This window comes from Penaeus vannamei, chromosome 16 (genome assembly GCF_042767895.1).
Source record: "Penaeus vannamei isolate JL-2024 chromosome 16, ASM4276789v1, whole genome shotgun sequence".
NCBI classification, from domain to species: Eukaryota; Metazoa; Arthropoda; class Malacostraca; order Decapoda; family Penaeidae; genus Penaeus; species Penaeus vannamei.
This window is the reverse complement of record NC_091564.1, coordinates 7,956,077-7,971,076: the sequence shown is the minus strand read 5'-3', so window position 1 is coordinate 7,971,076 and position 15,000 is coordinate 7,956,077. Positions and strand designations below refer to the sequence as shown.

The 15,000-nt window shown below is 39.0% G+C and overlaps 1 protein-coding gene across 1 annotated transcript in view; it reads right to left on the bottom strand.

The window, feature by feature from the left end:
- Positions 1–1,258: 1,258 nt before the first annotated feature.
- LOC138864412 (involucrin-like) overlaps positions 1,259–15,000 on the bottom strand; it is a 32,613-nt gene continuing 18,871 nt past the window's right edge. The window contains exons 2-9 of the mRNA XM_070131517.1: positions 10,308–10,619; positions 9,078–9,209; positions 8,628–8,939; positions 3,352–3,573; positions 2,842–3,033; positions 2,062–2,493; positions 1,642–1,803; positions 1,259–1,443 (exon numbers count right to left, since the gene is read on the bottom strand). Coding sequence (XP_069987618.1) covers positions 1,259–1,443; positions 1,642–1,803; positions 2,062–2,493; positions 2,842–3,033; positions 3,352–3,573; positions 8,628–8,939; positions 9,078–9,209; positions 10,308–10,619 — 1,949 coding nt within the window. The remainder of the gene's footprint in view (positions 1,444–1,641; positions 1,804–2,061; positions 2,494–2,841; positions 3,034–3,351; positions 3,574–8,627; positions 8,940–9,077; positions 9,210–10,307; positions 10,620–15,000) is intronic.

Here is a 15,000-nt window from a genome sequence, read left to right as displayed (position 1 = left end):
ATCATTGTTAACATTATCATCATTTCATTATCATTATTGTGATTGCTACTATATTATTGTATCATTGCTATTATCATCATTATTATTATTATTTTCATTGTCATTATTTTTATTATCATCATCTAAAATTTAATACTATTGTTATCATCATTGACATTATATTATTGTTATTGTTATTATTATTATCTTTATTATTATCATTATTATTATCATTATCATCATCATTATTATAATCATCATTATCATATTGTTATTATCATTATCATTATCATCCTCATTGATATATCATGTCATTACTATCATTTGTTATTCAATATGTAAACATATTTACTGTTATTCATATCATCCTTATTATCATCATTATTATCATTACCATTATTATTACTATTATCATTATCATCTTTAATCATTGCTACTACTACATCATCATCATCATCATTATCATTACTTCTGTCATTATTATCATTATCATCATTATTTGTTATCAGCATTATCACTATTGTTATTATTAACATCATTAATATGTGTTGATATTATCACTACAATCCAGTTAATAAATCACAAAATCAACATATCTTACATCAGCTTTCTCATCTAAAACGTAAGCAAGGTAGAAAAAAAGAAACAAAGGAAGGAGGGAAGAAAAGAAGAAAGGAAAAAAGGAAGAAAGGGAGGAAGGAAGGAAGGAAGGAAGGAAGGAAGGAAGAAAGGAAGGGAGGAAGGAAGAGAGGAGGGAAGGAAGGAAGGAAGACAGAAAATGAGAGAAATGAGGAAAACATGAAAGAATGGAATGAAGGAATAAATGAATGACGAAAGAAAGAAATGAAAGGAATGTATAAATATACAAGAAAACAACCAAGAAAGACAGAAAGAAAGAGGAGAGAGAAAACAAAAACAAGAAGGAAAGGAAGGAAGAGGAGAAAAAAGAAAAAAAAAGACGAACGAAAATAAGAAGCAAATAATAAGAAAAAAGAAACAAAGAGAAAAAATATCCGAAATCCCTCAACCACAATATTCAAATGCACAGAGATTCCTCCACCTTGCATAGCTCCAACACCAGAAGGAGCAGCCTAAAAGCAAGGTCAACAAAGGTCAGCCAGCCATGAGAGAGGTTTCGCGACGTGTCCGGGAAAAGTATTTTACATGTCATTGAATTCTAGTGAGGAAAGAAAAGAGGGATAAGAGAGATATGAAGTGACTGGACATTGGAGTTTATAATTCATGTCCAAAGGGTTTTGGAGTTGTAAGGTGAAGATTTTCATTCTGGGAGAGTGAAGTGGCGATATTTTTGTTCTGGGAGAGTGAAGTGGCGATGTTTTAGTTCTGGTGGAGTGAAGTGGCGATATTTTTGTTCTGGGAGAGTGAAGTGGCGATGTTTTAGTTCTGGTGGAGTGAAGTGGCGATATTTTTGTTCTGGGAGAGTGAAGTGGCGATATTTTTGTTCTGGGAGAGTGAAGTGGCGATATTTTAGTTCTGGGAGAGTGAAGTGGCGATATTTTAGTTCTGGGAGAGTGAAGTGGCGATATTTTTGTTCTGGGGGAGTGAAGTGGCGATATTTTAGTTCTGGGAGAGTGAAGTGGCGATATTTTAGTTCTGGGAGAGTGAAGTGGCGATATTTTAGTTCTGGGAGAGTGAAGTGGCGATATTTTAGTTCTGGGAGAGTGAAGTGGCGATATTTTTCTTCTGGGAGAGTGAAGTGGCGATAATTTTGTTCTGGGAGAGTCAAGTGCCGATATTTTTGTTCTGTGGGAGTGAAGTGGCGATATTTTAGTTCTGGGAGAGTGAAGTGGCGATGTTTTTGTTCTGGGAGAGTGAAATGGCGATATTTTAGTTCTGGGAGAGTGAAGTGGCGATATTTTTGTTCTGGGAGAGTGAAATGGCGATATTTTAGTTCTGGGAGAGTGAAGTGGCGATGTTTTAGTTCTGGGAGAGTGAAGTGGCGATATTTTAGTTCTGAGGGAGTGAAGTGGCGATATTTTAGTTCTGGGAGAGTGAAGTGGCGATATTTTTGTTCTGGGAGAGTGAAGTGGCGATATTTTAGTTCTGGGAGAGTGAAGTGGCGATATTTTTGTTCTGGGAGAGTGAAGTGGCGATATTTTTGTTCTGGGAGAGTGAAGTGGCGATGTTTTAGTTCTGGTGGAGTGAAGTGGCGAAATTTTAGTTCTGGGAGAGTGAAGTGGCGATATTTTAGTTCTGGGAGAGTGAAGTGGCGATACTTTTGTTCTGGGGGAGTGAAGTGACGATATTTTAGTTCTGGGAGAGTGAAGTGGCGATACTTTTGTTCTGGGGGAGTGAAGTGACGATATTTTAGTTCTGGGAGAGTGAAGTGGCGATACTTTTGTTCTGGGGGAGTGAAGTGACGATATTTTAGTTCTGGGAGAGTGAAGTGGCGATATTTTAGTTCTGGGAGAGTGAAGTGGCGATACTTTTGTTCTGGGAAAGTGAAGTGGCGATATTTTAGTTCTGGGAGAGTGAAGTGGCGATATTTTTGTTCTGGGGGAGTGAAGTGGTGATATTTTAGTTCTGGGAGAGTGAAGTGGCGATATTTTAGTTCTGGGAGAGTGAAGTGGCGATATTTTTGTTCTGGGGGAGTGAAGTGACGATATTTTAGTTCTGGGAGAGTGAAGTGGCGATATTTTAGTTCTGGGAGAGTGAAGTGGCGATATTTTAGTTCTGGGGGAGTGAAGTGACGATATTTTAGTTCTGGGAGAGTGAAGTGGCGATATTTTAGTTCTGGGAGAGTGAAGTGGCGATATTTTAGTTCTGGGAGAGTGAAGTGGCGATATTTTAGTTCTGGGAGAGTGAAGTGGCATTACTTTTGTTCTGGGGGAGTGAAGTGGCGATATTTTAGTTCTGGGAGAGTGAAGTGGCGATATTTTAGTTCTGGGAGAGTGAAGTGGCGATATTTTAGTTCTGGGAGAGTGAAGTGGCGATATTTTAGTTCTGGGAGAGTGAAGTGGCGATACTTTTGTTCTGGGGGAGTGAAGTGGCGATATTTTAGTTCTGGGAGAGTGAAGTGGCGATATTTTAGTTCTGGGAGAGTGAAGTGGCGATATTTTAGTTCTGGGAGAGTGAAGTGGCGATATTTTAGTTCTGGGAGAGTGAAGTGGCGATATTTTAGTTCTGGGAGAGTGAAGTGGCGATATTTTAGTTCTGGGAGAGTGAAGTGGCGATATTTTAGTTCTGGGAGAGTGAAGTGGCGATATTTTAGTTCTGGGAGAGTGAAGTGGCGATACTTTTGTTCTGGGGGAGTGAAGTGGCGATATTTTAGTTCTGGGAGAGTGAAGTGGCGATATTTTAGTTCTGGGAGAGTGAAGTGGCGATATTTTAGTTCTGGGGGAGTGAAGTGGCGATATTTTAGTTCTGGGAGAGTGAAGTGGCGATATTTTAGTTCTGGGAGAGTGAAGTGGCGATACTTTTGTTCTGGGGGAGTGAAGTGGCGATATTTTAGTTCTGGGAGAGTGAAGTGGCGATACTTTTGTTCTGGGGGAGTGAAGTGACGATATTTTAGTTCTGGGAGAGTGAAGTGGCGATATTTTAGTTCTGGGAGAGTGAAGTGACGATATTTTAGTTCTGGGAGAGTGAAGTGGCGATATTTTAGTTCTGGGAGAGTGAAGTGGCGATATTTTAGTTCTGGGAGAGTGAAGTGGCGATGTTTTAGTTCTGGGAGAGTGAAGTGGCGATATTTTAGTTCTGGGAGAGTGAAGTGGCGATATTTTAGTTCTGGGAGAGTGAAGTGGCGATGTTTTAGTTCTGGGAGAGTGAAGTGGCGATATTTTTGTTCAGGGGGAGTGAAGTGGTGATATTTTGGTTCTGGGAGAGTGAAGTGGCGATATTTTTGTTCAGGGGGAGTGAAGTGGTGATATTTTAGTTCTGGGAGAATGAAGTGGCGATATTTTAGTTCTGGGAGAGTGAAGTGGCGATGTTTTAGTTCTGGGAGAGTGAAGTGGCGATATTTTTGTTCAGGGGAGTGAAGTGGCGATATTTTTGTTCTGGGAGAGTGAAGTGGCGATATTTTAGTTCTGGGAGAGTGAAGTGGCGATATTTTTGTTCAGGGGAGTGAAGTGGCGATATTTTTGTTCTGGGAGAGTGAAGTGGCGATATTTTAGTTCTGGGAGAGTGAAGTGGCGATATTTTTGTTCTGGGAGAGTGAAGTGGCGATATTTTAGTTCTGGGAGAGTGAAGTGGCGATATTTTCTTCTGGGAGAGTGAAGTGGCGATACTTTTGTTCTGGGAGAGTGAAGTGGCGATATTTTAGTTCTGGGAGAGTGAAGTGGCGATATTTTTGTTCTGGGAGAGTGAAATGGCGATATTTTAGTTCTGGGAGAGTGAAATGGCAATATTTTTGTTCTGGGAGAGTGAAGTGGCGATATTTTTGTTCTGGGAGAGTGAAGTGGCGATATTTTTGTTCTGGGAGAGTGAAGTGGCGATGTTTTAGTTCTGGGAGAGTGAAGTGGCAATATTTTTGATCTGGGAGAGTGAAGTGGCGATATTTTTGTTCTGGGAGATCGAAGTGGCGATGGTTTAGTTCTGGGAGAGTGAAATGGCAATATTTTTGTTCTGGGAGAGTGAAGTGGCGATATTTTTGTTCTGGGAGAGTGAAGTGGCGATATTTTCGTTCTGGGAGAGTGAAGTGGCGATATTTTTGTTCTGGGAGAGTGAAGTGGCGATGTTTTTGTTCTGGGAGAGTGAAGTGGCAATATTTTTGATCTGGGAGAGTGAAGTGGCGATATTTTTGTTCTGGGGGAGTGAAGTGGCGATATTTTTGTTCTGGGAGAGTGAAGTGGCGATATTTTTGTTCTGGGAGAGTGAAGTGGCGATGTTTTTGTTCTGGGAGAGTGAAGTGGCGATATTTTTGTTCTGGGAGAGTGAAGTGGCGATGTTTTTGTTCTGGGAGAGTGAAGTGGCGATATTTTTGTTCTGGGAGAGTGAAGTGGCAATATTTTTGTTCTGGGAGAGTGAAGTGGCGATATTTTTGTTCTGGGAGAGTGAAGTGGCGATATTTTTGTTCTGGGAGAGTGAAGTGGCAATATTTTTGTTCTGGGAGAGTGAAGTGGCGATATTTTAGTTCTGGGAGAGTGAAGTGGCGATATTTTTGTTCTGGGAGAGTGAAGTGGCGATGTTTTTGTTCTGGGAGAGTGAAGTGGCGATATTTTTGTTCTGGGAGAGTGAAGTGGCGATATTTTTGTTCTGGGGGAGTGAAGTGGCGATATTTTAGTTCTGGGAGAGTGAAGTGGCGATATTTTAGTTCTGGGAGAGTTAAGTGGCGATATTTTAGTTCTGGGAGAGTGAAGTGGCGATATTTTAGTTCTGGGAGAGTGAAGTGGCGATATTTTAGTTCTGGGAGAGTGAAATGGCGATATTCTAGTTCTGGGAGAGTGAAGTGGCGATATTTTAGTTCTGGGAGAGTGAAGTGGCGATATTTTAGTTCTGGGAGAGTGAAGTGGCGATATTTTAGTTCTGGGAGAGTTAAGTGGCGATATTTTAGTTCTGGGAGAGTGAAGTGGCGATATTGTTGTTCTGGGAAAGTGAAGTGGCGCTATTTAAGTTCTGGGAGAGTGAAGTGGCGATATTTTTGTTCTGGGAGAGTGAAGTGGCGATATTTTAGTTCTGGGAGAGTGAAGTTGCCATATTTTTGTTTTGGGAGAGTGAAGTGGCGATATTCTAGTTCTGGGAGAGTGAAGTGGCGATATTGTTGTTCTGGGAAAGTGAAGTGGCGCTATTTAAGTTCTGGGAGAGTGAAGTGGCGATATTTTAGTTCTGGGAGAGTGAAGTGGCGATATTTTAGTTCTGGGAGAGTGAAGTGGCGATATTTTTGTTCTGGGAGAGTGAAGTGGCGATATTGTTGTTCTGGGAAAGTGAAGTGGCGATATTTTAGTTCTGGGAGAGTGAAGTGGCGATACTTTTGTTCTGGGAGAGTGAAGTGGCGATATTTTTGTTCTGGGAGAGTGAAGTTGCCATATTTTTGTTTTGGGAGAGTGAAGTGGCGATATTTTAGTTCTGGGGGAGTGAAGTGGCGATATTTTTGTTCTGGGAGAGTGAAGTTGCCATATTTTTGTTTTGGGAGAGTGAAGTGGCGATATTTTAGTTCTGGGGGAGTGAAGTGGTGATATTTTAGTTCTGGGAGAGTGAAGTGGCGATATTTTAGTTCTGGTGGAGTGAAGTGGCGATATTTTTGTTCTGGGAGAGTGAAGTGGCGATATTTTAGTTCTGGGAGAGTGAAATGGCGATATTTTAGTTCTGGGAGAGTGAAATGGCGATATTTTAGTTCTGGGAGAGTGAAATGGCGATATTTTAGTTCTGGGAGAGTGAAGTGGCGATATTGTAGTTCTGGGAGAGTGAAATTGCGATGTTTTTGTTCTGGGAGAGTGAAGTGGCGATATTGTAGTTCTGGGAGAGTGAAGTGGCGATATTTTAGTTCTGGGAGAGTGAAGTGGCGATATTTTAGTTCTGGGAGAGTGAAGTGGCGATATCTTAGTTCTGGGAGAGTGAAGTGGCGATATTTTAGTTCTGGGAGAGTGAAGTGGCGATATTTTAGTTCTGGGAGAATGAAGTGGCGATATTTTAGTTCTGGGAGAGTGAAGTGGCGATATTTTAGTTCTGGGAGAGTGAAGTGGCGATATTTTAGTTCTGGGAGAGTGAAGTGGCGATATTGTAGTTCTGGGAGAGTGAAGTGGCGATATTTTAGTTCTGGGAGAGTGAAGTGGCGATATTTTAGTTCTGGGAGAGTGAAGTGGCGATATCTTAGTTCTGGGAGAGTGAAGTGGCGATATCTTAGTTCTGGGAGAGTGAAGTGGCGATATTTTTGTTCTGGGAGAGTGAAGTGGCGATGTTTTAGTTCTGGGAGAGTGAAGTGGGGATGTTTTTGTTCTGGGAGAGTGAAGTGGCGATATTTTAGTTCTGGGAGAGTGAAGTGGCGATATCTTAGTTCTGGGAGAATGAAGTGGCGACATTTTAGTTCTGGGAGAGTGAAGTGGCGATATTTTTGTTCTGGGAGAGTGAAGTGGCGATGTTTTAGTTCTGGTGGAGTGAAGTGGCGATATTTTTGTTCTGGGAGAGTGAAGTGGCGATGTTTTAGTTCTGGGAGAGTGAAGTGGCGATATTTTAGTTCTGGGAGAGTGAAGTGGCGATATTTTAGTTCTGGGAGAGTGAAGTGGCGATATTTTAGTTCTGGGAGAGTGAAGTGGGGATGTTTTTGTTCTGGGAGAGTGAAGTGGGGATGTTTTTGTTCTGGGAGAGTGAAGTGGCGATATTTAAGTTCCGGGGAGTGAAGTGGCGATATTTTTGTTCTGGGAGAGTGAAGTGGGGATGTTTTTGTTCTGGGAGAGTGAAGTGGCGATATTTTAGTTCTGGGAGAGTGAAGTGGCGGATTTTTAGTTCTGGGAGAGTGAAGTGGCGATAATTTTGTTCTGGGAGAGTGAAGTGGCGATAATTTTGTTCTGGGAGAGTGAAGTGGCGATATTTTAGTTCTGGGAGAGTGAAGTGGCGATATTTTAGTTCTGGGAGAGTGAAGTGGCGACATTTTAGTTCTGGGAGAGTGAAGTGGCGATATTTTTGTTCTGGGAGAGTGAAGTGGCGATGTTTTAGTTCTGGTGGAGTGAAGTGGCGATATTTTTGTTCTGGGAGAGTGAAGTGGCGATGTTTTAGTTCTGGGAGAGTGAAGTGGCGATATTTTAGTTCTGGGAGAGTGAAGTGGCGATATTTTAGTTCTGGGAGAGTGAAGTGGCGATATTTTAGTTCTGGGAGAGTGAAGTGGCGATATTTTAGTTCTGGGAGAGTGAAGTGGGGATGTTTTTGTTCTGGGAGAGTGAAGTGGCGATATTTTAGTTCTGGGAGAGTGAAGTGGCGATATTTTAGTTCTGGGAGAGTGAAGTGGGGATGTTTTTGTTCTGGGAGAGTGAAGTGGCGATATTTTAGTTCTGGGAGAGTGAAGTGGCGATATTTTAGTTCTGGGAGAGTGAAGTGGCGATATTTTAGTTCTGGGAGAGTGAAGTGACGATATTTTTGTTTTGGGAGAGTGAAGTGGCGATATTTTAGTTCTGGGAGAGTGAAGTGGCGATATTTTAGTTCTGGGAGAGTGAAGTGACGATATTTTAGTTCTGGGAGAGTGAAGTGACGATATTTTTGTTTTGGGAGAGTGAAGTGGCGATATTTTAGTTCTGGGAGAGTGAAGTGACGATATTTTAGTTCTGGGAGAGTGAAGTGACGATATTTTTGTTTTGGGAGAGTGAAGTGGCGATATTTTAGTTCTGGGAGAGTGAAGTGGCGATATTTTAGTTCTGGGAGAGTGAAGTGGCGATAATTTTGTTCTGGGAGAGTGAAGTGGCGATAATTTTGTTCTGGGAGAGTGAAGTGGCGATATTTTAGTTCTGGGAGAGTGAAGTGGCGATAATTTTGTTCTGGGAGAGTGAAGTGGCGATATTTTCGTTCTGGGAGAGTGAAGTGGCGATATTTAAGTTCTGGGGGAGTGAAGTGGCGATATTTTAGTTCTGGGGGAGTGAAGTGGCGATAATTTTGTTCTGGGAGAGTGAAGTGGCGATATTTTAGTTCTGGGGGAGTGAAGTGGCGATATTTTAGTTCTGGGAGAGTTAAGTGGCGATATTTTAGTTCTGGGAGAGTGAAGTGGCGAAATTTTAGTTCTGGGAGAGTGAAGTGGCGATATTTTTGTTCTGGGAGAGTGAAGTGGCGATATTGTAGTTCTGAGAGAGTGAAGTGGCGATATTTTAGTTCTGGGAGAGTGAAGTGGCGATGTTTTAGTTCTGGGAGAGTGAAGTGGCGATATTTTCGTTCTGGGAGAGTGAAGTTGCCATATTTTAGTTCTGGGAAAGTGAAGTGACGATATTTAAGTTCTGGGGGAGTGAAGTGGCGATATTGTAGTTCTGGGAGATTGAAGTGGTGATATTTTTCTTCTGGGAGAGTGAAGTGGCGATAATTTTGTTCTGGGAGAGTGAAGTGGCGATATTTTTATTCTGGGAGAGTGAAGTGGCGATAATTTTGTTCTGGGAGAGTGAAGTGGCGATATTTAAGTTCTGGGAGAGTGAAGTGGCGATGTTTTTGTTCTGGGAGAGTGAAGTTGCCATATTTTAGTTCTGGGAGAGTGAAGTGGCGATATTTTTGTTCTGGGAGAGTGAAGTGGCGATATATTTGTTCTGGGGGAGTGAAGTGGCGATATTTTTGTTCTTGGGGAGTGAAGTGGCGATATTTTTGTTCTGGGAGAGTGAAGTGGCGATATTTTAGTTCTGAGGGAGTGAAGTGGCGATATTTTAGTTCTGGGAGAGTGAAGTGGCGACATTTAAGTTCTGGGAGAGTGAAGTGGCGATATTTTTGTTCTGGGAGAGTGAAGTGGCGATATTTTTGTTCTGGGAGAGTGAAGTGGCGATATTTTTGTTCTGGGAGAGCGAAGTGGCGACATTTTAGTTCTGGGAGAGTGAAGTGGCGATATTTTTGTTCTGAGAGAGTGAAGTGGCGATATTTTTGTTCTGGGAGAGTGAAGTGGCGATATTTTAGTTCTGGGAGAGTGAAGTGGCGATATTTTTGTTCTGGAAGAGTGAAGTGGCGATATTTTTGTTCTGGGAGAGTGAAGTGGCGATATCTAAGTTCTGGGAGAGTGAAGTGGCGATATTTTTGTTCTGGGAGAGTGAAGTGGCGATATTTTAGTTCTGGGAGATCAAAGTAGCGATGGTTTAGTTCTGGGAGATTGAAGTGGCGATATATTAGTTCTAGGAGAGTGAAGTGGCGATATTTTTGTTCTGGGAGAGTGAAGTGGCGATATTTTTGTTCTGGGAGAGTGAAGTGGCGATATTTTTGTTCTGGGAGAGTGAAGTGGCGATATTTTTGTTCTGGAAGAGTGAAGTGGCGATATTTTTGTTCTGGGAGAGTGAAGTGGCGATATTTTAGTTCTGGGAGAGTGAAGTGGCGATAATTTTGTTCTGGGAGAGTGAAGTGGCGATAATTTTGTTCTGGGAGAGTGAAGTGGTGATATTTTAGTTCTGGGGGAGTGAAGTGGCGGATTTTTAGTTCTGGGAGAGTGAAGTGGCGATAATTTTGTTCTGGGAGAGTGAAGTGGTGATATTTTAGTTCTGGGGGAGTGAAGTGGCGGATTTTTAGTTCTGGGAGAGTGAAGTGGCGATATTTTTGTTCTGGGAGAGTGAAGTGGCGATATTTTAGTTCTGGGAGAGTGAAGTGGCGATATTTTAGTTCTGGGAGAGTGAAGTGGCGATATTTTTGTTCTGGGAGAGTGAAGTGGCGATATTTTAGTTCTGGGAGAGTGAAGTGGCGGTATTTTAAATCTGGGAGAGTGAAGTTGCCATATTTTAGTTCTGGGAGAGTGAAGTGGCGATATTTTTGTTCAGGGAGAATGAAGTGGCGATATTTTAGTTCTGGGAGAGTGAAGTGGCGATATTTTAGCTCTGGGAGAGTGAAGTGGCGATATTTTAGTTCTGGGAGAGTGAAGTGGCGACATTTTTGTTCTGGGAGAGTGAAGTTGCCATACTTTAGTTCTAGGAGAGTGAAGTGGCGATATTTTAGTTCTGGGAGATTGAAGTTGCCATGTTTTAGTTCTGGGAGAATGAAGTTGCCATATTTTAGTTCTGGGAGAGTGAAGTTGCCATATTTTAGTTCTGGGACAGTGAAGTTGGAATATTGTTATTTTTTTGTATTATTGTTGTTGGTGTCGATATTAGTGCTGTCCTTGCTGCTGTTATATAATTTTTGTCATCAATATTATCATTATCACTGATATCATTGTTTTAGGTATTATTATCATTATTCTTATCATTATTCTCATTGCACTATTATCATTATCATCATTATGACTACTGTCGTATTTAAGTTTTAATATCGTGTGGATATTATCTATTTTCATTTCGACACATAATCTATTTTGACCTACATGACCTTTGTACCTGACTCTTGCCCCCTGACACGTGACCTGATTCACTGCTGACCTTATCAAGAACGGAAACGGAGCTTAAAGGATATACAAATTTATCGAAATTATTCTAACAAAGCACAGGATAGGGGAGGAAGGGAGAAAAGAGAAGGATTCTTATAAGAGAGTAGATTTAATACACGAACTTTGATAATAATCATGATGATTTATGATGATAAATAATAATCTATAATAATAATAATAATAATAATAAAATAATAATAATAAGATAATAAAATAGTAAACATGATAATAATAATAAATAATATATGATAATAAATAATAATCATGATGATATATGACGATAAATGATAATGATAACAATAATGATATAAAAGGAAGAAAAATTACAGGTATACTCACAGTCTCTGATCTTATTACCAACATAATTGAAAAATTCATTTGTTAATTAATTTTCAAAGAGAACTCCAGTTTATACTACTGCATGTCAAATTACAAGTCAGATTTTTTTTTAATACTCCACTTCATATTAATTAATTCACAAACGCAACACAATTATCAGTGGACGCTTCGGATGTCAGTTGCAACTCGAGAATATTAATAAATCATTAGACAGCTATAAAGGTCATCTATAAATAAACTGTTTTATTAAAGAATTATATCTTACTACTATTTACTATTTTTTATTATCTTATTTCTAGTATTATTGTTTACTAAAGAATTTATTTTTCTTTCAGCACATACTAAAGAATGATTACAGATTTAGCAAGAATCAGCTGGTCATGTTTCATTAGGATGATAGTCATACTAATGATGATAATGATAAAAGTAATGATAATAAGGACAGTGATGATAATCGTAATTTTGGTAGAAGCAAAACTGAAGATAATGATAATAACAAAACAACAATTATAACAATGATGAGAAAAGTACTAATGATACTAATAGATACTAATTATACAAATAATAATAACGATGGTGAGGATCATCATAAGGAGGATGGTGACGATGATTATGATGGGTATGGGTGATAATGGTAATGGTGATAATAGTAACATAATGCTGATAATAATGAGAATGAAAATAATAATGAGAATGATAATGATGATGATGATTATGATGATGATGATAATGATAATGATAATAGGAACAAGAATAAGAGTTATGATAATAATAATGATAATAATAATAATGATAATGATAATGATAATGATAATGAATGATAATGATAATGATAATGATAATGATAATGATAATGATAATGATAATGATAATGATAATGATAATGATAATGATAATGATAATGAATGATAATGATAATGATAATGATAATGATAATGATAATGATAATGATAATGATAATGATAATGATAATGATAATGATAATGATAATGATAATGATAATGACAATGATAATGATAATGATAATAATAATGATAATAATGATAATAATGATAATAATGATAATGATGATGATGATAATAATAATGGTAATAATAATAATAATAATAATAATAATAATAATAATAATAATGATAATAATAATAATAATAATAATAATAATAATAATAATAATAATAATAATAATAATAATAATAATAATAATAATAATAATGATAATAATAATAATAATGATAATAAGAATAATAAATAGTCATAAAATGATAACAATGGTGATAATAAAGATGATTTTATTTTGAGATAAAATGAAAAACCACAAGAAGCAGATCAATAAGAATTTAAAAGAAACAAAAGAGAAAGGAAGAAAAAGAGAAAGAAGAGGAAGAACAAACAGAGTTAAAAACTTAATAAATAAAGTAGACAAAAATGATAAAGAAAAAAAATAATATAAAAGAAATGAAAATAATTAAACAAGAGAAAATGAATAAAGCAAAGCCATAGAAACCAAAACAAGAGAAAGACGGAGAAAGAAGAACAAAAACAGAAGAAAGATAAAAAAAAAACCTCGAATAACAACAAAACATAAGAAAAAGAAAAGAAAAGAAAATAAGAATTAGAACAAAACAAGAAGAAATAAACCAAGCAAAGAAAAGCAAACAAGAGAAAGACGAAGAAAGGAGGGAAAAGAAACGACAGAGAGGACATGGTTGAATCTTGCCAGCCACAAACTTTACAAAATCTTCAAGAAACAAAAGACTGACGAAAGATTTATCAACTACTTGGGTCTTCGATGAAATGGAAAGCCGTTTTGTTCATATGTGAGGAATGGTTTGTGTGTGTGTGCGTGTGTGTGTGTGTGTGTGTGTGTGTGTGTGTGTGTGTGTGTGTGTGTGTGTGTGTGTGTGTGTGTGTGTGTGTGTGTGTGTGTGTGTGTGTGTGTGCGTGAGAGAGAGAGAGAGAGAGAGAGAGAGAGAGAGAGAGAGAGAGAGAGAGAGAGAGAGAGAGAGAGAGAGAGAGAGAGAGGGAGATAGATAGATAGATAGATAGAGAGATAGATACAGAGAAAGATAGAGAGAGAGATAAAAAGAGAGAGAGAGAGAAAGAGAGAGAGAGAGAGAGAAAGAGAGTTAGTGTTTATGATTGAGACTATAAATTTGAATGCGGAATGATTATATATATATATATATATATATATATATATATATATATATATATATATATATATGTATATATATATATATATATATATATATATATATATACGGAATGTTTATATATATATATATATGTATAAATGTATATATATATATATATATATATATATATGTATATATATACATATATATATATATATATATATATATATATATATATATATATATATATGTATATATATACATATATATATATATATATATATATATATATATATATATATATATATATGTATATATATGTATATATATACATATATATATATATATATGTATATAACCGGGTAATACCAAGATACGGCAGTGAAGCTTCTGTCCAAGTCTCATCCTAAAACCTGTACCACCACTACTTCACCTGAAAAAATACTCATCTCAAACAAAAGCTGATGCGGTCAAAATACTCGCCGATCACGTCTGAAACACCCACTTATCACTCAAGTTTTGCTCTTTTTATATTGTGGTTACCCCCTCCCCTCCCCTCCCTCCCTTCGACTCCCCCCCTTCCTATCTCCCTTCCCCTTCCTCGATCTCCCCTCCCCTCCCTCCCTCCGACCCCACGCCCTTCCAATCTCCCTTCTCCCTCCCTCCCTCTCACCTTTCCTCTCTTCGACCCCACCCCCCTCCTATCTCCCCTCTCACCCCTCTTTCCTTCGACCCCACCCCCTTCCTATCTCCCCTCTCACCCATCTTTCCTTCGACCCCACCCCCCTCCTATCTCCCCTCTCACCCCTCTTTCCTTCGACCCCACCCCCCTTCCTATCTCCCTCTCACCCTTCCTTCCTTCGACCCCACCCCCTTCCTATCTCCCTTCCCCCTTCCTCCCTCTCACCTTCCTTCCCCTTGACCCCACCCCACTTCCTATCTCCCTTCCCCCTCCTCGATCTCCCTTCCACCCTTCCTATCTCCCCCCCCCCTCCCTCCCTCTCACCTTCCCCTCCTATCTCCCCTCCCCCTTCCTATCTCTCCCTCTCCCTCCCTCTCACCACTCCTTCCTTCGACCCCCACCCCTTCCTCTCTCCCTTCCCCCTCCTCGATCTCCCTTCCACCCTTATCTCTGTGTCTTTCTTAACAGCTTCAAACTCTTTGACGATGAAGGAACAAGTAGTCACGTATTCTCTCTGCCAGACGATCGAAACCGGCACGTAACGGCAATGGATTCCTTCTTGGAGTTGCAAATCTTAGGCAGTTGCTCTACGTGGGTCGTAGGGTTACCTCGAGCCTCCCTAACCTAAGCTAAGCGAGCGTAAGGTGACCTAAGTTGACCTAGAATAAGATTAACCTGATCTATCCTGAGGTAGAATGAACTAACTTAACCCTGACCTAACCTGAAGTAAAATAACCTGATCTAAAATTGAACAAACAAACTTACTCTAAATTAAAATAATGCCTAACTTAACCTCTCCTAAATTGTCTAACCTAACCTAACCTAACTTGACCTCATCTAACCTAACCTAAATATGGGAAAATCATTTTCTAGACCAATCAGACAATTAC